The 20081-nt window shown below is 43.8% G+C and overlaps 1 protein-coding gene across 1 annotated transcript in view; it reads left to right on the top strand.

The window, feature by feature from the left end:
* Window positions 1-19670, top strand: part of PIK3AP1 (phosphoinositide-3-kinase adaptor protein 1) — a 125875-nt gene extending 106205 nt beyond the window's left edge. Inside the window, exons 14-17 of the mRNA XM_077780341.1 lie at window positions 2762-2917; window positions 7341-7411; window positions 9328-9446; window positions 16173-19670. Of these exons, the coding sequence (XP_077636467.1) occupies window positions 2762-2917; window positions 7341-7411; window positions 9328-9446; window positions 16173-16230 (404 nt within the window). The 3' untranslated portion in view covers window positions 16231-19670. The remainder of the gene's footprint in view (window positions 1-2761; window positions 2918-7340; window positions 7412-9327; window positions 9447-16172) is intronic.
* Window positions 19671-20081: the final 411 nt, after the last annotated feature.

The following is a 20081-nucleotide window of genomic DNA, read 5'->3' on the forward strand; positions in this document are numbered from 1 at the left end:
TACGAACTTGTGGTTACCCATTTCGCACTGAGTAGCCTCAGTGCTGCTGTATGTGTGCTTGTGGGAGTGGGGGGTTGGCACTCGGGGGGNGTGTTCAGGGCAACCTACTCTTTGACCATCGCAGCTCCTTTAAAAAAAAAAATCTGTTTTCCACATTGAGTTTCTGTTTTCAACAGAGGAAAGAATTCTGCTCTCCCCCCCACCCCAAACAAAAGAAAAAGAAAGAAAAAGAAAAAGCATTTGGAAACATTGACACAGAGTAACGTCAATCTGTAGGAAAATTAGGGTTGACAAATGGCATCTCTGTTTAAAGGACCTTTTCTAGGAAGGGAGCCCATTCTAAACATAAGGGCTGACTCTATTTATTTAGAAATGTCACTTGCCTTAGAAAAGAGAAACGATGATTATTTTGCTTTAATTTGGGTTAGAACACCAAGGATAATTAAAAAGTAAGATTCTGTTCATAATAACTTGCTGGTCTTTCTTCAGCCTCAGAGAGTTGTTCCGTTCTTGCTGGGATGATGCAGAATGCTGATGGTGTAGGAAATCAGTCACTGGGGTGGCCCATGACTTGTTGAACACCCTAAAAGAAGACAATCAATATTTGTGTTCTGGGTGTGCCTGGGGCTAGTCTGGGGAAGGACAGAGAGGAGCAGGCAGGGTGCCAGGAAACCTGGGTCCCAATCCCTGCTTTATCACTTTACAATCCAAGACCATCCCTTTAACCACTCTGTGCCTCAGTTTCCTCATCCATGGTTATACCTGACTAGTCAACTTCATAGAGAAGGAGGGAAGTTCAAAGGAGGTACAATGACCCAAGTGGACACGCTTTGGGAAAGTACCTTGCAATCTAATGATGTGTTCCTTTCTTCCAAGAATATCAGGATTTTGTAGACATTTAGACTGACTCTACTTGATTTTTTGAACTTTTGACTCCCAGGTTTTTTCTTGTGTATTTTACTTTCCTTCCTCATAGAACCGGTTGAGGGTAGAAAATTGACTCATTGAAGTGAATGAAGCTGACAGGAACCTCCCTTTAAAAGAGTGTTGTGAAAAAAAAAATGCTAGGTCAAAGCTGAGGGGGGAAAAAGTATGACACCTGTTTGGGCCCTGAGACACTACGGGCCCATGCCCACGTGCAGGTACTGTGGTCTCTGCCCAAGTAGTTGCAAGTTGCTCAGTTGTCAGAGCCTGAGCATGTGAGGAAGGTTTGTGCTACACAGAGACCTCGAAAGGTGGTTTAATACTGGGACCAAACGCTGCATTTAGAGTCAATCTCTAGTGTGAGGCATGTGTGGCATCTTGTAAACCATAGTCCAACCTTTATTTTGAGAGAGAGAGAAAGCGAGCGAGTCAGGCAGGGGCAGAGGGAGAGGGAGAGAAAATCCCAAGCAGTTTCTGTGCTGCCAGTGCAGAGCCTGATACAGGGCTTGAACCCATGAACCGAGAGATCGTGACCTATGCTGAAACCAAGAGTCAGATGCTTCGCCGACTGAGCCTCCCAGTCCAACTTTAACATTTCTTGTGTGTTTACCATACGCTCAGTCTACCTTGTCCTCGAACTTCTTCTTTCCTCCTGTTGTAGTTTACCCATTTGCCCTTCTCAGTAGACTCTGGCTTTGGCAAGCAGAGCCACCTCTGGTCCTGGACTCCCTGAACTTCAGGCCACACCCATCCCATAGAAGACAAGAGGTGGAGGAGGAAATAGTGCTGTTAAGATAAGAGCACGTGGCCCAAAAGTACATGGAACTTCCACCTCTTCCAGAGGCCCTCCCTCCCGGGCTTGGGAGTGTTCCAGGCTTCAAAGGGAGCCCTGTGTCAGGAGCTCCCCTGGTGTTCACACTTTCCTGGGGAGAAAGCAGATATGGACACCCATAGATATTTTGTTCTGCTTCTTGGCAGGAGTGGTTTTCTGCTCAGGAGCCACAGGGGTGGAAATCTAGAGATGACTAAAGACGCAACTACTGGGCAGGGCTAAGCCAGGAAAGAGACCAGTTTAATGCTGCAAAAGCATAATTTCTTAAGTCTGTGGTGTCCAAAACCACTGACCAGCCTTGCAAGTCACACAGTCTTTCTTGGGGCTGATGGACCTCCTTCCATTAGCTCCCTGGGTGGCTGCTGGTCAGTTACAGACCATGCGCCCAGCATCCATCATTTGCTGAGGGATCCAGAGGCAGTATGAGTAGTGGTTAAGAGCTTGGACTCTGGAGCCTGGGTTCAAATCCCAGCCATCCCATGTGCCAGCTGTGTGCCGGGGGCATGCGACTTCACTTCTCTGTAACAGTTCCTGTTGGGAATGAGGATAATAGTATTTATTTCACGGGTATTGGGAAACTTGTGGAACTCCGCTTGGTGCACAAGATAACCAGTTCTTAGGATCAGCAGCACTCACAAGTCCCCTGTGTTAAAGGGAAGTAATTCAGGGAGCCTGACTGACTGACTCAAGTCCCACAGCAGGAGAGTGGCAGAGCCCCAGACCTTTCCCTAATCTCAGGCTATCTGCCTGATGAGGAAGCATTTGTCTGACTTTCTAATGTGCCGCCCCATCGTGTCTGTTACCCACTGATGGCCACACAGGAGTGTGTGGAGTTTCTGTGCTGAATTGGGCAAACCCCCCCCACCCCATACCTACCTCTTCTCCTCCCCTCCCCTTCCCTGCCAGGTTCCGGACAGGGACACAGGTGGAGAGGGAGCAGCCCGAGCAGTTTGGTGGGCCGTAGTCTGGTGCCTTGAAGATTTTCCCTCTTTCCTCTAATTCCAGACTTGGAGATCACGGTCCCCATTCGGCACTCACAGCATCTGCCCGGGAAAGTGGAGTTTGGAGTCTATGAAAGCGGCCCTAGGAAAAGCGTCTTGCCCCCAAGGACGGAGCTACGGCGAGGAGACTGGAAAACAGACAGTACTTCCAGCACCGCAAGTGAGCAAAGGGTGGGGGTGCGGGAGGAGGGGTGCCTTCACATCTACACTCCAGCTGGTGCCTTTGTGCTTTGAGAACAGTCTCTGTTGTGAGCCCAGCAGATCCCAGCTGGAGCCTGATTTGGGTTTGGAGGTGTATGACATGGGGGACATTTAGCCTGTGAAGTTTGCCTTTTCTCAGAGGGCCGATGGTCCTTAACTTTAATATCCCCTGAAGCCAGATTGCATAGTAATTTATGACACTGTTCCTTTTACAAATAGAAAAACCTATAATAACACTAGTTAACATTTATTTATCATTTACTATATGCTAAACCTCTTCTATAGATTCTCAGATTTAATTCTCATGGTAACTCTAAGGGAAAAGCACTACCACGTGTATTTACTTAGTGCCTTGCCTTAGGTGGTGATGGTGGCAGGATTTGAACTCAGGCAGTCTGGATCCAGGGCCCAGACTACTTCTGCTTCCTCAACTGTGGTAAGGGGAAGGAAAGGGCACAAAGTCAGAAACATTAGAAAACAATGGAATCAGATTTAAGAATTCCAACTTTATAGATGGTTGAGGATCTAGTTAGGAAGTGTGGAAGACATTTTGGCTTGAAAGCTTGATAAGAGTCTGTTTGCAACAGATAATACCCGCTGAGGTACACGCAGGAGGTGGGGGCTTTGTTTCCATATCCAGGGTGGTGTTAGGTGACTTCAGATGCACTGGCTTCCTAGGCAGAAAAGATGGAGTTTCCCTTCTTTCATACATTTTAGTGTTATCAAAACAGCTAGGAGAGCCATGAAAGAGTAGGAGACTCAGGACTGAATTTCAGGACTCGTGTCTCCTGAAATGTCAGGCAGAGAACCCCCAAATGGATAATGGGACAGGAAGGTCATCTAAACCCAGGGGTTCTTAATCTTTTCTGCATCACAAACCTGTTTGAGAATCTGATGTGTGCTCTGGATGTGCTTCGCAAGAAAACGCATGTGTATATAGACACAGTTTTGCCCGTCCGTGGACTTAGGTGAACAACCTTGCACTAGTCTCCCTTCTGACTTCATAGATGGGGTATTTATGACCCAGAGAAGGAAAGGGTTTTACGCAAGGTCGCCTGGCCAGTGAAGAAAGGTGGGGGTAGGCCCACTCTTCTCTCAGCTCAACATTCCTGCCACCACGACCTTGAAACAGACCCAAAGCCTGTCCCACGACCTACCACAGGGGAAGTCGAGATAGGGCAGAGGAGAAAACTTCTCCTTAAATAATGGGGGTGGTGATGTGTGTCCAAAATCCTCTTGAGGCATTTTGGAGGATTCTGACAGGTTCATAAATGGGAGAGATTTCCCCAGTGATCACAGGTGGCTAAGGAAGCACAAGGCGGGGGTCCATCTCTCAGATGTATCATGGAGGACAGAAGTGGTATAGATCATTTCAGTGCATCCTGGCATGGAGAGGAGGGGAAATTTAACAAGACAAGTGCAAAGTATTCATTTCGGGTTCAGATTAGTTCAAGTTGATTTTATGTGTATGTTTTACTTTGAGGTGAAAACAGAATGGAAAAGCATAAACTGTGCTTCTTACCTTGTGTGGTGGTTTATTGCCCAGGGGTGGCTTACCTCATCTGGTTAGAAAATGTTATTAAATGACCCAGGCAATGGGTTTTACTCTAGTCTGTGGCTGTAACCTGCCTCCAGTCCCTGTATACGCCTTTAGTCATCTATTGCTATGTAACAAAACACACAGTGGCTTGAAACATAACCATTTATTTATACCTAATTCTAAACTTGGGCAAGACTCAGTGGAGATGTTTCATCTTCGCTCCATGATGGGCCAGGTGGGTCACTCCTGAGCATGTCCTCAGCTGTAAGCTTGGCATGGTCTGGAACCTCCAAGATGGTCTCTCATCCTTCAGGACCTCTCTACATGTGGCCTCTAAATCAGTAGCCTGAGCTTCTTGTACAATAACAAAATCCAGAAAGGGAATATTCCAGAAGGATAGGCCCCAACGTGCAAGTGCTTATCATGCTTTGCCTTGCATCAATTGTCGGGCCCAAGTTTCTTAAGGGTCGTATTATATTTGGTCACTTTTTTTCCCTGGTTCATTTATCCACCAAGTATTTGAGGACTTCTCTGTGCTTTCTGAGCTAGACTGTACACTGGAGACATAAAGATGAAAAAGAAATGGAACCTGTCTTCAGGGGGCTTGTAGTGATGTAGAGAAAACATAAAACTAGCATGAGTTAGATGCCTGTCTGACCTTTCTTTCCCGGTGACAGAGACCTGGAAGAGGCAGGCACTGCCCTCCTCCTCCGAGGCAAGACCAAAGATGATGGGGGCTGGGGCCAGAGCCTCTTGCCAACTGTGCAATCCAGAGGGGATGTGGGCAAGCAAGTCATTAGCCTGGAAAGAGCAGGGAGGGCCAGGGAGGATAAACCAGAGAGCCAAGCTTCAAAGCCAAATGCTGGGGTTAAAGATTTAGAAACACCAAAGGAAGGCACAATGGGAGCTGATGAGTGTGGATTTCTAGGGTTCTGGAGCCAGTGTCTGGACAGCTTTTTGCTTCCCTAGTAAATAATCTGCAGAAGGAGGCTGGTTCATTTTGAGGCGATGGGATGGAGAATGGTGAATGACAGGAGGTTTGGCTCCATAGGACTGGGAACCCATGGGCCAGAGGGGTTACTTCCATTGGGTCAATCTGGAAAGGTCTCCATGGCATTTGTCCTGAGCATTGGAGCCTCAGGTTTTAGCCTTGCCAATAGGGGTGGGATGGGGATGTTCTGGCCAAGTGGACATTGTTATATATGGGTACCTGAATAGAAGAAAAGGGTCACATACATGCTCCTTGATAAGCAAACTCTGAATCCCTTCATTTATGTAAATTTTTTGACATGTTATCTTAAAATTAAAAATCTACCCCTGAGAAATAATCCAAAATTATAATCTTGTTCTATTTAAGCTTACATCTAAATTAATTAGGTCAACGGTGATACCATGATGGAGTTGAAACTAAGACTATTTACTTTTAAACTAATACGATGAGGAGCTGTTTTAGGTGGAAATTCAGTAAACCTAAGACCTGGCAATACTGCTAGTGGTGATAGTGGTAAATTAAAGTCAATTCTTTTTGTTTTAATTGACTGTCATTCTTTTTTTGCTCCTGGATTATCACATATTTGAGCTTATTCTAATTTTGTACTGTCCAATATGGTAGCCACTAGCCATATGTTGCTATTTAAATTTAAGTTAATTAAAACTAAATAAAATTTGCAGCACCTGGGTAGCTTTGTCGTGTAAGCATCTGATTTCAGTTCAGGTCAAACTGATCTCAAAGTTTGTTGGGTTCAAGCCCTGCATTGGGCCTCACACTGACAGTATAGAGCGTACTTGGAATTCTGTCTCTCCTCTTCTCTCTGTCTCCTCTCTCAAAACAAATAAATAAACCTTAAACATTATAATTTTTTTAAAAAACTAAATAAAATTTAAATTTAGTTCATTTGCACTAGGCATGTCTCACACTAGCTACCATATTGGATAGTATACAATGGAACGTTTCCAGAAAATTCTGTTGGATAGTGCTGTTCTAACGACATCGCTGATAAATTCCCAATTCAAAAGCCTTGAGCACCTAAGCTCACACAGTCATAGTTCCTACTGTGAGCATAGATTATGCTTTGGGATTTGTGCTTTGTATTTTGTCTATATCAAACTGGTCTCTTATTAGAAGGTGCACATATGCGTGTGATTACATGCTTGCTATAATTCCTAAATAAGTAAAGAGCTTCAGCCACAAGATCTGTTTGCAGATTTTAGAAATGCCACTGAACAAGTAAGAAATGGAGCATCTCTGCTTCCTTGTCTGTCAAACCAGAGCAGAGTATCAGATAGGGCTTCATAGGGATTACATGCATTCATGTTTTTTAAATTTTTCTAATGTTTATTTATTTTTGAGAGAGAGACAGAATACAAACAGGGGAGGGGCAGACACACACACACACACACACACACACACACACACACACACACAGAATCCAAAGCAGGCTCCTGGCTCTGAGATATCTACACAGAGCCAGATGCGGGGCTTGAACTCATGGACCTTGAGATTATGACCTGAGCCGAAGTTGGATGCTTAACCGACTGAGCCCCCGGGCACCCCTTTGCAATCATGTTTTTAAAGCATGTAATCTGTGCTAAGCTCTCAGTAAATGGTAGCTATACAGAAAAAAAAAAAGGGGGGGTAATAAAAAGGTGAACCATTTCGTTTTATGCTGAAAGAAAAACTAAACTCTAATAAAATGGTATAAGATGACAGCATTCTGAAGATCCCATAGTCACAGCTTATGTATTGTTTCTATCAGTAAAAATAAGGTAAGTGCTAGAGTTCTGCATTTTTTCTTAGCCTGAGAGAATCCACAGCCCAGCTAATTTTGTTTGTACCCTTTAGGCAGCACAAGTAACCGATCCAGCACTCGGAGCCTTCTCAGTGTGAGCAGCGGGATGGAGGGGGACAATGAGGTGAGAGCTGGGGACTCCACCCCCACACGTCTTGTCCTAGGGGTCACTTCATTGCAGGAAATAGAAATCCAAGTGAAAGAAGCTGGACACACATAGGTCACATCTTCTAGGATTCCGTTTATGTGAAATATCCAGAATAGGTAGAAGCAGAGACAGGACACAAACTGGTAGATACTGGGGGCTGGGGGGAGAGGGAAATGGGGAGCACAGTGTTTACTTTTGGAGTGATGGAAATGATTTCGGACTAGCTAGAGGCGGTAGTTGTACAATATCATGAACAAACTAAATGCCACTGACTTGTTCACTTAAAAATTTTTTTTTAAGTTTATTTACTTGTTTTGAGAGAGACAGAAACAGCGTGAGCAGGGGAGGAACAGAGAGAGGGAGAGGGAGAGAATCCCAAGCAGGCTCCACACCCTCAGCACAGAGCCCGATGCGGGGCTCGAACCCACGGAACTGTGAGATCATGACCTGAGCCGAAACTAGGTCAGACACTTAACTGACTGAGCCACCCAGGTGCCCCAAATTGTTCACTTTAAAATGGTTAATTTAAAAAAATAATAATAAAATAAAATGGTTAATTTTATTTTACATGAATTTCACCTCAATAGAAAGAGGAAGAGAGGAAGGGAGGGAGGGAGGAAGGAAGGGAGAAATAGAAATTCTCTCTGACTAGTTAAGTCTAAAAGGGCATGTGTGAGAGGGAGCTGGAAAAGTATCAGGGAATCCAGGGGCAGAGATCCCATCCTGGGCTGGGATCAGGAGCAGTGGAAAATGCCGGAGCCAGGCCACCGCGCCATGTGTCCCCAGGGCCACACGCTCTCATCTCTTTTCCCTTGTGTGTGTCTGCTCTTGTGTCTCACTGTACACTGGCCTGTTCTGCTCCTGTGCTTGGATAGTGCCAAACTGTCCCCTGAGAGCCACAGGGCCTCTCAGGAGGGGATGGGCTGCCACCTTAGACTGAAGCCCAATTTGGGTCAGGGTGTCTACCCCCATCCAGTGACCGGGGGTTGGGACGAGCAGGAGGGCTCACACGGGTCACTGCCAACCCAGAAGACTCCCTGAGATAGGGCCCTTGAGGTGGTCCACCTCTCCAGTGCATAGCTTATATTAATTACCCCACGACTGAGGACTACTCAAGGCTCTGCTCTCCCAAAAAGGGACTTCAGTTTAAAAATAAATTTCTCCAGCTCTATCTGGTTAAATAGAGCAAGCTTCTCAAACTTTAAGATGCATATGAATTGCCTTAAGATCCAGGGCACCAGGGTGGCTCAGTCAGTTAAGCATCTGACTGTTGGTCTCAGCTCAGGTCTTGATCTCAGGGTCCTAAGTTCAAGGCCCATGTTGGGCTCCATGCTGGGTGTGAAGCCTACTTAAAAAAGAGAATAATGATTACCTAGGATCTTGTTAACATTCAGGTTCTGATCAAGTGGGTCTGAGGGGGAGCTTGAGATTCAGCAGGTCTCACAAGCTCTCAGGTGATGCTAATTTGATGGTGCACAGAGGACACTGAGTAACAAGGACCATTAATGATCATTTGGGCCCCATTGTCTCCTCAGTGACTGTAGGAATCAATGGAAAGCTGCCCTGGTGTTGTTGGGTTCATTTTTTTGTTAAGTTTATTTATTTTGAGGGGAGTAGGTGGGGGGAGATAGAAGAAGAGCAAGAATCCCAAGCAGGATCCACATTGTCAGCAGAGCCTGACGCGAGGCTCAATCTCACAATCGTGAGGTCATGACTGAGCTGGAATCAGGAGTCCTCCACTTAACCCACTGAACCACCCAGATGCCCATGGCGTTCATTCTGATTGTGAATAACCTTTAGCCGAAGCCTGAGGCTTTGGGCTAACCTAGTGTCCCACTATGCTGGTTGCTTAAAGAAATCTTCGCCTTTCTTTCTCATCTTTTTTCCTGTAGGATAATGAAGTCCCTGAGGTTACCAGAAGCCGCAGCCCATGCCCCCCACAAGTGGACGGAGCACCCGCTGTGCCCCTTGAGAGGCCCCCCAGGGTACCTCCAAGAGCAGCCTCACAGAGGTAACATTGACGCTGACAAGAAATGTTTTCCTCACTCTCTGGGTTCTCGTGGGAGGACAGTGGGATTTGGGGACATCTAGGATGCGCGCAGAGCTAACTGAAATACCTACTTTTGAGGTGTTTTAATGTGCCTTCTTTGTTCATTTGATGCTTTATTTGAGTACAACTACTTTTAGTAGCAGTTACCGTGTTTCATCAGTGAAGTACATCAGTAAACATCAACTTTTTGAGTAATTTTTATGTTTGGTTAGAATTCGGCTCCCTCATAATAATTCCCTTGGCTGTTTTGTGGGGACAGTGCCTTTTGGGGGCCAGGAGATAAGAAAGCACTGAGGATGAGAATAAAGGTGGGGGGCAACTTGATGTGGTGGGGAGCATGGCTCTAGTGCCACACTGTCTGGGAACAGTGAACTTGGATGAATTATTTCACTTTCATGTAACTCAATTTCTTCGTCTGTAAAATGGGGGTAATAGTAGAATGTCCTCACAGAGTTGTAAGGGTGGAGTTTTGGTCCATAGTAAGGGCTCAACAGAATGAGTGATTTTTCTCACTCAGGACGAGAATGAGCAGATGGAGATTTGGAGATAGGCATTAGGCAAAGGAGTTTAGAGTGTTTGCTGGGCTCTGAAGTCTGTCTTTGTTTATAATAGTACTCAGGCCTCTGGTAGGAACCTTTTCAGGGTCTCATGGACAGAAAAAGCAGTCCAAGCTCCCTTGCCTGCTCATACAGAAAGGGGCCTTGGGAATGAAAGCCTAGGTTTGTTTTAGTTGTTTATTTTTTGATGTCTAAAATATAATGTGGGAGGAAAATGATTAAAAGGTGGAAGCTTTTTTTTCAACCAGGGTTGGGTTTTTTTTTATATATCATATTGAAACTTTTAACTCAAATGAATCTCATCAGTGCCATTTGTTGAGAAAGTGCAACAATGAGGCTTTTTTTCTGGTTTTCTGGAAAGAGAAGCTGACTCTGTGCTAGGGATCTTTCCATTTCTCCCTTTGCTGCTTACCACCCTGGCGTGTGCAAGACGCAACATTCACATGCTGACGCTTGTGACATAGACCTCCTGTGATTGCAAATGGTGTCACGTTCACCGGCATGTTTCCTTGGCACAGACTAGAGGTCACATAGGAGGATATTAATCCTAGAAGGACCTGTAGTGATAATCTAGTCCAGTCACCTAAATTGGCATCATGTCCTGTTGCTTCAAAATTATTATACAGCTGGTGACTGGGGAGGGGTGTTTACGGAGTATGATTATAGCAATAAATGCTAAACTGTATTGAGCACTTACTATATTACTAGATATTATGTTAAACACAGTGAATGTATGATCTCTCTTAACTACATCTACAACTCTAAGAATTAGATATTTAGGATTATCCCAATTTGCAGATATAGACACGGGGGCTTGGGCGGATTGAGACTTACCCTGTGTGGCAAACCTGACTTGAGGCCTCCAGGGTCTTAGTCATTTGGTGATACCTGTCCAAGAAAGTCATGGTGGCAGTAGGAGGAGATCCAAGACCTAAGACCTGTAATTCCTGGAGATTGAAGAGTTTGGGGGGAGTTAACTAATTGTACCAAGATGAAAAGATTGTTCCTGAAAACTATAGCTGCAAGACTCTGTGGGATTCTATTAACGGGAGAGAAAAAGAGAACAGCCAGGGAAACAGGTTCCAGAAATTAAAGGATAGAAATGGAGGCATTTATGGGGCACCTGGGCGCTCAGTCGGTTAAGTGTCCAACTTCGGCTCAGGTCACCATCTCCCGGTTCGTGGGTTTGAGCCCCGCGTCGGGTTCTGTGCTGACAGCTAGCTCAGAGCCTGGAGCCTGCCTCAGATTCTTTGTCTCCCTCTTTCTCTGACCCTCCCCTGCTCACGCTGTCTGTCTGTCTCTCTCTCAGAAATAAATAAAACATTAAAAAAAAAAAAAGAAATTGGGATACATTTAAATGTGGCAACAGAGATAACAGATGAATTCTGGTAGGAGTCTGGAAGCATGCTTGTGATAAAAAATGGGAGCAAAAAGGAAGAAAAGCCTTTTTACTAAAGAAATGGTATTTGCAAGGAAATCTGTAATTGATAGAGCATGGCATTTGGGTGCCTTTTTGGTGTGAAGAAGGATTTGCAAATATGTGATTGTTTTGTAAGTATGCAATTTGCATAATAAAATGAGGAGCTGTTTGAGTGAATAATAAAGCAGGCCAGTCTCCTGAATGGCTTCCCTGCTCAACCCACCGTTAGACAGGAGGGGAGGCCAACCTTGGGGGTCTGCTCTCCACTTCCAGATCTGGGAATGAGCAACTGTTTTTTGGCCCATGTCTCCTGACCCCCCTCTCAAACAGCGCTGGGGGAACAATGCCTGTCACCCCCTCTCCATCCTGGTCCCTTCCTCTGCTCACTCTACATGCTCCCCAGAGCTTGAGCTGCCAGTGAGGACCCCGAGTCTCCACTTCCACCTCGGCCCTCTGTTTCCTACTCTCTGCCGGGGCCCTCGACCCAGAGGCCCCACAGATATCTCAAACATCCCATGCAGAACTGAATTCATTCCATCTGTCATTCTCTGTCCCAAACTGCCTTCCTCTGGTGAGTTCCTGGCCTGAGATAAGGGCCCGGTTCTCTCACTTCGCGGAGAACCTGACCTAGGTATCTATCATCCTCCAACCCTGCCCCTCTGGCAGCTCCCACAGAGTGTGTCTCCAGACTCTGTCCATTCTGCTGCCCTTTCAGCTCTCAGATCCACCCGCTCTCCATCTGTCAGTGCCTACATTCATCCCTGCGGACCCACACTCACCTCCCTCCTCTGCGCTGCGCCACATTGCACTTTAGAGCAGAAATTGTTGATGATGTCACTTCCTGGTGTAAAGCCTTCACATTGAGTGCTGTATTTTTTAGCATGCTGTGGCCCTGTCTAGCCTCAAGTCCCAGCCTCTCCTGTACTCACTGATGCACCACTGCTTAAGGATTCCCAGTAGGCTGTGCCATTTGGAACTGTGTCTTTGCTCAATCTGTTCCTGTTGCCTGGAATGCAGCCTCCCTCCTCCCTTCCAATCTCTGCTTAGAAAATTCCTACACATCCTTTAGGGTTTTGGGCTAGTCATCATCCCCTCTTCTACGAAGCCTTCCCTGATGTTCCTCTGTTTGTATGATGAACCTTCTTATGGCTCCCCAAATACCTCTGTTAGAATTCATTCCACGTTATGACCCCTCTTTACATATGTTTCCTCAAGTGGATGCCCCCGAAAGAATAGGGACTGTTTTTGATTAAAACGTTTTTTCTACTGTCCCCAGGGCTTAGCATAGTAGCTGGAACAGAGTAGGAACTTAATAAATATATATCATGTAGGTGAGTTCATGGATGGATGGAGAGATTGGTACTGTTTGTGTTAGACTACCCATCTCTTAAAAAGTTAGCCATCAGGTCATCTGCCACAGTGTAGGTAGCTCATAGATTAGAGGAAAGAAGCTTCACACCTTTAAGTTCCCAATGTATTTCAAAGTCAGGGAAAGCAAATGGTGAGAAGAACAGGAGCAGATGCATTATGTCTCTGCATGGCTTTTCCCTTGCAGGGCATTTAGTCCGTATAGAGTGGGCAGCTGACAATGTCACATGCCTCACAGGTAAGATCCTGCCAATTGATTAAAACAAAGCAAAATTTAAAAAAACAAAAACAAAATCCCAAATCTTACTGAGCCTTTGCTGCTTTGTTTTTAAACATATTTTGCCATTTACAAGTGATTTGTCAGTCACTGACAGTCTGTGCATTCCCCTTTCAGACGTGGCCAAGGCCCTGTGTAATCAGAACACACTTCCAGAGACCTCCTGCAGTGCCAGAAGTTAATCCTGTAGGTGCAGAGTTGTGAAGAGGTCTGCGGAGTCCCTGGCAGGGGCTGGAGCGGTCAGGGAGTGAGGGTACTTGGGACAGAGGCTATTTACTAATAGAGAAGTTAAAAAATATTTTCAACAATGTTATATTGTACAAAAGCATAATAACAGTCCTACTTTGTTTTTTTAATATTTATTTTTTATTTGAGAGACAGAGAGAGCATGTGCGAGTGAGGGAGGGGCAGAGAGAGAAGGAGAGAATCCCAAGCAGCCTCCACATTATTAACAGAGTCCAACACAGGGCTCGATCTTATAACCATGAGATCACAACCTGAGTTGAAATCAAGAGTTGGACGCTTAACCAGTTGAGCCACCAGGGGCCCCACAGTCCTACTTTAAAAGAACATTAATCAACATTAAGCTTGCTAGGTTCTTGAACAGAACTCAGCAGCAGCAAGACCTTACCTTCAACAGGGAGGAGAAAGCAGCCAGTTCTTAGGTATCTGTGGGCACTCATGTCTCCAATTCGAGCTTCTCAGTGTCCTGGAGAGGCTGTTTCCCCACAGACCACCCCTTGAGCCTGATTTAATATTCTTTACTTCCATGGTTCTGATATGTCTGTAATCACAAATCCATTTCCCTGAGGTGGGACTTCCAATCCTTGGTTGGGATTGTTCATCAGAATGAAATGCAGAAATAGTTTGCTTGCAAGACCCTCCCCAACTTCAGAATGGGGCAGCAGAGAGAGGAAGAAGGTCCAGGAGGAAATCATGACTATCTTTGCAGTGGATGGGAAATTGTAAGACTCATGGGGCATACGTCGGAAATATCTTTATTCATCATACTAAAATTATTAGCTTTACTTCTTCAGTACCTACTCTAAGCCAGAAACAGTGCTACCCACTTACTAATTGTCATTTCCAGGCAACACACAACACTCCAATGTAAGTATCTGTAGGTGCTTCTGTTTGGCAGATGAAAAACACACTTGGAGAAGTTGAACTTGTCCTTCAGATATGTGTATAATTGCCTTTGCTATGTGTTCCCAAAGGTACTGAACTTCCCCTATCCAAACAGTGCTGTTTACTGATTTTTCCTGTTGTCTGTTTTATCCATTACATTCTCAGCACTTTGAGGGCAGAATCCATTTCCATTTTACTTGCTGTTATATCCCATACCCAGGAGTATACACATAGTAGATAAATGTTTTTTTGAGATGGAGCGAGATGGATAGGAAGGAAGAGAGAGAGGGCAGGAGGGAGGAAGGAAAATAAGAAGGAAGGAAGGAAGCCAGGAAGCCTCAATGTACTCAGGTAATAAGTAAGGCTGACTGGCCTTCAGACTTTTCCTATAAGCCCATGGTTCATAGGTCAACATGGGGAGATGGAAGGAGACTGTTCATTTGTTTTTTCTGGATAAAGAGACAACCACACAAAACCGTCTATTCCCAGGGGCCATAGCAGGACCTCCTGAGGATGTCTGTGGTGGTTCTTTTCTACTCGCTTCTCCATCTTGTTCCCGTGACGGCCTCTCTTTTTCTCAGCTCCTTTGTTATTTCCTTGACCTACGTAAAACTTGCATTCAAGAGACATTTAGTAAATATTTAATCATTGATTCATTCAGTCTTTGACTGTGCAACTCCAGGATACCACAGTTCAATTACAGCACCTGACAAAGCTCTCTTTCTTGACTTACTGACTTGCTTCCAAGAGAATTAAATATTGGTTTTACAGCACACATGTGGAAATACCATCCACAGTTGGTGAACCTCTCTGTAAATAGACTCACCCAGGTCTATCTGGAATGGCATTTAGGACTGTTTAAAACCCATCCAGAATAACATGGAGGGGGGCTTCTAAGAAAGCAAATGTGGAATTAGGACAATACACTTAGCGATCCCACAAAGGCATAGTTGTAAGAAGCAGACTTCAGAAATTCTTAATTCCTTTCTCAAGGGAGAAAGGACATACTACAGTATGTCTCCTGCCTGGCTGCATATTTGAATCATTGGTGTCTTAAAATATAGGCTTTATTATTTAGATATGGCAAGGTCAGCAGATCAGGAGACAACTGCTCTTGAGAAGATAGTTTGTCATACTCATAGATCCCAAGAGGAGGGAGCACATTATGCCATGGGGGCTCAGGGGGCTCACTGGGGAGGAGACCAGGTCTCTGTCAGGAGAAGGACAGTGGAGTAGGAGAACAGTGGAGTGGGCAGTGAAGTGGGCAAGAACTTTTATTGTGGTTTCTGCAGGAGGGTACAAGTAAGATAGGGTTGGCAGAGTTAGGATTGGCTAGTTTGAATAATTTCAGTAGGCTCTGGGGCAAAGGTCCCTAGTTGTTCCTAGTTGTCTGGTGCCTGGTCCTGGAGTGATTAGGGCAGATAGATAGTGGTCCAAAAGTGAGAGCCCATGAAGGAAATAGTTGGTGGTATAAGCTGGGATTGGTTCGTTTGCATATGAAAGCTCTGCTCATTAGCAAGTTGCTATCTCTAGGAATTAGTTTACCTTGGGAGGGGCATTCCCTCCAGGATCCGCAAGCCTCCAGGTGTCAAAGCATCAGAAAATTAAAGTCGTGGTTAATATAACTCATTGGGGGAGGGACACTATTAAAAAGTTGTGATGCTCGAGCCTTATCCTCTAGAGATTGTGATGGAATGGGTCTAGGAGAGAGCCTGGGAACTGGTATTTTTTAAAGGTTCACTGGTGATTCTACTGTGCAGAGTTAGGGCTGTGATCCCCAGCTGGCACTGTGGATGCTGGCATCCTCCTGAGGTCCATATGGTTTCATTAATTAAGGAACGTTTTCTTTGCGTAGTTTACCAAGTTTGCAACAAACCATGGATACCTGAGACCTAGTTAATCACATTCATTTTAAAATAGTTTATCTTTCATTTCAGGCCTCCAACCAGGGAGACCTTCCATCCCCCTCCACCTGTTCCACCCAGAGGCCGCTGATTGCACTTCCTAAAACCTTTCTGCTTCAGGACTTTGAGACTTGCAAGTTCAGCCTGTTAATGATGTCTTCGTGTTGAGTATGATGGCATGACTGTTGACCTTAAGACCTGCTCTCATGGCTGATACTGTGGAAGCCCTGCTGGTTTGGGCTTTCCTTGACGAGGATATGACTAAGGCCTGAAGAAGTGAAGAACTGAGGCCTTTATTCACCATCACCAAGTATATTGATCCATATCCTTGTTTACCAAAAGGAGAAAGACTTAATGGGACTACTTACCTCTAATTTGGCACGTCAGAAGCCTGAAAAGATTGATCAGAAATGTACTTTATGAGTGATTTTACTAAAATGCACTTATATTAGGCCTTACTTATTTGCTAGTCCAGCGTAACTTCTAGAAGTGGTTATGATTTAAGACTTAAAGTATTCCAGTAAGAAGATATGTCCTGACTTTTAAATGGTTCTTCAACTTTTCTGTAGATACAGGAGGGTGTTTAAATGTTGGAGCTGGTCACACAGAACAAACTGAAAAAGACTTTAGCGAGGGGTTAGTCCTAATTCCTTGTATGTGGAATACAAATCTGAGGTTCCACAGAAGTCTGGAACCATCTCTAGGTAGCCAGTCACTCTCCCTCAAGAAATGCCCGCATGTAGAAATTCAGTCACTGAATGTTGACCTTCCAGAAATGTCCTTCCTCCATATCTCCCGGGCATGGGACTATCAAGTTTGGTTTTTGTTTTGTTTTTGTTTTTGTTTTTTTCCAATCTGGGCACTTATACCTCACTATGCTTTCAAAATAGTGATGTTACCAAGGAACATCTATAAAGGGTTGGGAACCAGAAGCTTGGGATACCATGGACCCCATTTATTGTTCTGCAGTCTTTATAGATCTTACAGGTTCTGGTCATAAGGAGAGAGAAGGATCCTTGACTTTTTCTCTGCCAAGGGGTTAGAAGAGAAAGGAGGAGTGTAAAATAGAAAGTTATCTATTTCCTTATAAATGTATTATTACCAGTAGGCTTGGGAAATGTTGCAGAGATTATAGAGCCATTATTATGTCATAATTGTCATATGTCATTAATATGTGATTAATTTTGAGTCATTGGCACAGAAATCTACCTTCAAAGCACAGATCCTTAATTGATACTTAAACACACAGTAAAATTAGTATCAGACACATTTCTTTAAAAAATATCAGAAATCTGGTGATTTTTCATGAAATGTATTCTCTGTCCCACACAGATATATACAAGCCACACTATTAATGATCTATTTAAATACAGTTTTATCGTGTCCTTTTCTAATGATCTGAGGTTCTGTTTCAATTTCATTCATCAGTCCAGGAAACAAGGACTCTTATTGAAGTTAATAGCTTCTAGGTCGTGGGTCTTTTTTCTGACATATAATACACTATTGGCCATGGCCAGTAAGAGAAGATTTGTGCAAATCACCTACCACAATGCCTGGCACATAGTAGCCATTCTGCTGTGGTCTCTTTACTCTTCTTGTCACTTATTTGGGAGAAAGAGGGTAATGCAGGATCAAAGGAGAACAAGAAATTATAATGTTGGTATTGCTGTCCTTTCTCTTATTTATAGATGGTTTCTTAAGCACATTTGGTTTTGATGAAAGCTGTACTTTTTTATATTCAATATCTCTAAGCCCTCTCTTGGGATTGCCGAATTTAGATTTTTATACATTCTTTAATAAGCATTTAGATCAATAACATGGCAAAACTTACTGCCAGCTAATGGTGTTAGCATCTTTGTATGCACATCACTGTGCAATATTGGGATATTTTATTACATTTTGTTCTTCTGTGAAAGTAATGGAAAATATAAAATTGAAAGTGCTGATTAGAAACTTGGGTCTGATAAATGTGACACACTTGAGACATGGGTGGAAATGGTCCAGAGTTCATTGCACATCTGGTCTGCTCCATGTTATCAAAGAATGTCTTTAATGATGATGTGAAATTCTGCATTCTTTAGAAACAGCACTACCCATTATGACATGAATTTATTCAATTTCCACATACTCAACATTTATACACATTTTTAGGAATATGTTATGTAACAAAACCATGAATTTCAATACAGTGAGGATCCAAAACCAGATTGTAACTAGGTACCAAATAGACTGTTAAAAATTTCTCTGTGTGATGCTTTGGGAGGCAACGCATCCCCATCCTTCCCCAAGATTTTATGAGCTGGTTCAATAGAAAGTGAAGCTATTAGTCAAATTCACTGCCATTGCCTTTCCTTCTAACTGTACAAGGTACATTGCCCTCCAGTTCCTAGGCTAGTATTCTTCCTTCATCTTGTATTAAAACCTGAGAGTAGATAACTCAACAATATAAGAAACAAAGCATGAAGACTGAGAGATTATGAACAAGAGGCTGGTGTTGCAAGCAAATCATTTAACTTGACATATTTAATGATGTGAATAAACCTTAATGCTTTGCCATAAGTAGGCAAAGTGATAGTATGTAAATTACTTCAGTGAGTAGTTTTACAAGTCAAGCTGAATACCTATTCTTCCCTCCATTTTTCTGGCTTTGTTGCTAAAAAAGAGAGGTTTTATTTTATCCTATATCACCTCAATAGTTGGGATTTTTTAGATCCCTGTCCCATATGCACCAGGAAATAAGATGGTTTTCTGTGCTCCTCTGTCAAAGAATGGTGTGTGGCTTTGCAGCTGGTTGGCTGAGGAAGTATTAATACCAACTCATTTGAGTCTGAGAACCAAATGTTTTAAGTGATTGCTTCTTGAAGAGAGAACTTAGAACAATCATAAAGTTTTCCTGTGACTAAAACATTTCAAGCAAGAACAGAAAAGATAGAGGTGCAAAGGGATAAATAGCAATAGAAGGACTGCCCCAACCCAGAAGTAAGTACTGGGAAGAGCAACATTACAAAGTAGAAAGAAGGAATACAATTTCAAAGAAAAGGTGATCTGAAACTGGCCCTTGTACACAGAAGGCAAGGAGAGTAAAGAAAGAGGCAGCCCACTCCAGATTGATAGGGTAGCAATTTTAATAAGGAAATTTACATACAAGGTTTGTGTTGAGCGGTCATAAGGCAAGTAGATCTTCCTCATCTGCCCACCAGAATCTTAAAAGTTCACATAGAGAGGCCTTAACTGGGTACCGTCACATATACTGTCCAGATGATCTCAACAACATCTTACTCACTCAAGGCTATGTCCTTAGAATAGCTCCCACTTTGGGAATGGTGGGCAGAGTATATATTCCAAAGACAGGGAAGGGGGTGAGGCTCTCTGATTGCCAGGGTCCAGCTCAAGGACCAATTGGTGGTCAGATCCTCTCAATTACCTTCTCTAACAGTAGCTGAGGTTGGAAATCAGAAGATATATTATTTATAGAGCAAGACTTTTGAAGATCATGTTAATCAAGAATGAGAATAAAAGATGGAAATTGTGGGTTTCTGGATTATTTACTAGTCATAAGCCCTTTCACCAACTGAGTCTTATTAGGACTACCACAAAAAAGGCCATATAGCCACGGGGGGGTGTTTCCTTTCACTAGCATGTTTTCTCCCATTCCCTTTGGTGTCAGGGAATGAGGTCATTAATCAAGATGAAGAACCTGATGAAATAAGATACATCAATGTTTTTCACTCCGCAGTCTGCCAGAACAGCTCTGATTTTGATGATGCCCCTGAATTCTATTTTTTTAGCCTTGAGGTCCTCATTTTCCAAAGATATTTGAAGCTACAGTCCTTTCCCCTTAGCCTATTAATTAACTCTTATTACTTCTTCCTATACCTATCATCAGACTTCTATCACCTAAAGCCATTTATCATCATCATTTCCTAGTACCTCTCGGAATTC

Source organism: Crocuta crocuta, unplaced genomic scaffold, assembly GCF_008692635.1.
Source record: "Crocuta crocuta isolate KB4526 unplaced genomic scaffold, BGI_CrCroc_1.0 scaffold170, whole genome shotgun sequence".
Taxonomy (NCBI): Eukaryota; Metazoa; Chordata; class Mammalia; order Carnivora; family Hyaenidae; genus Crocuta; species Crocuta crocuta.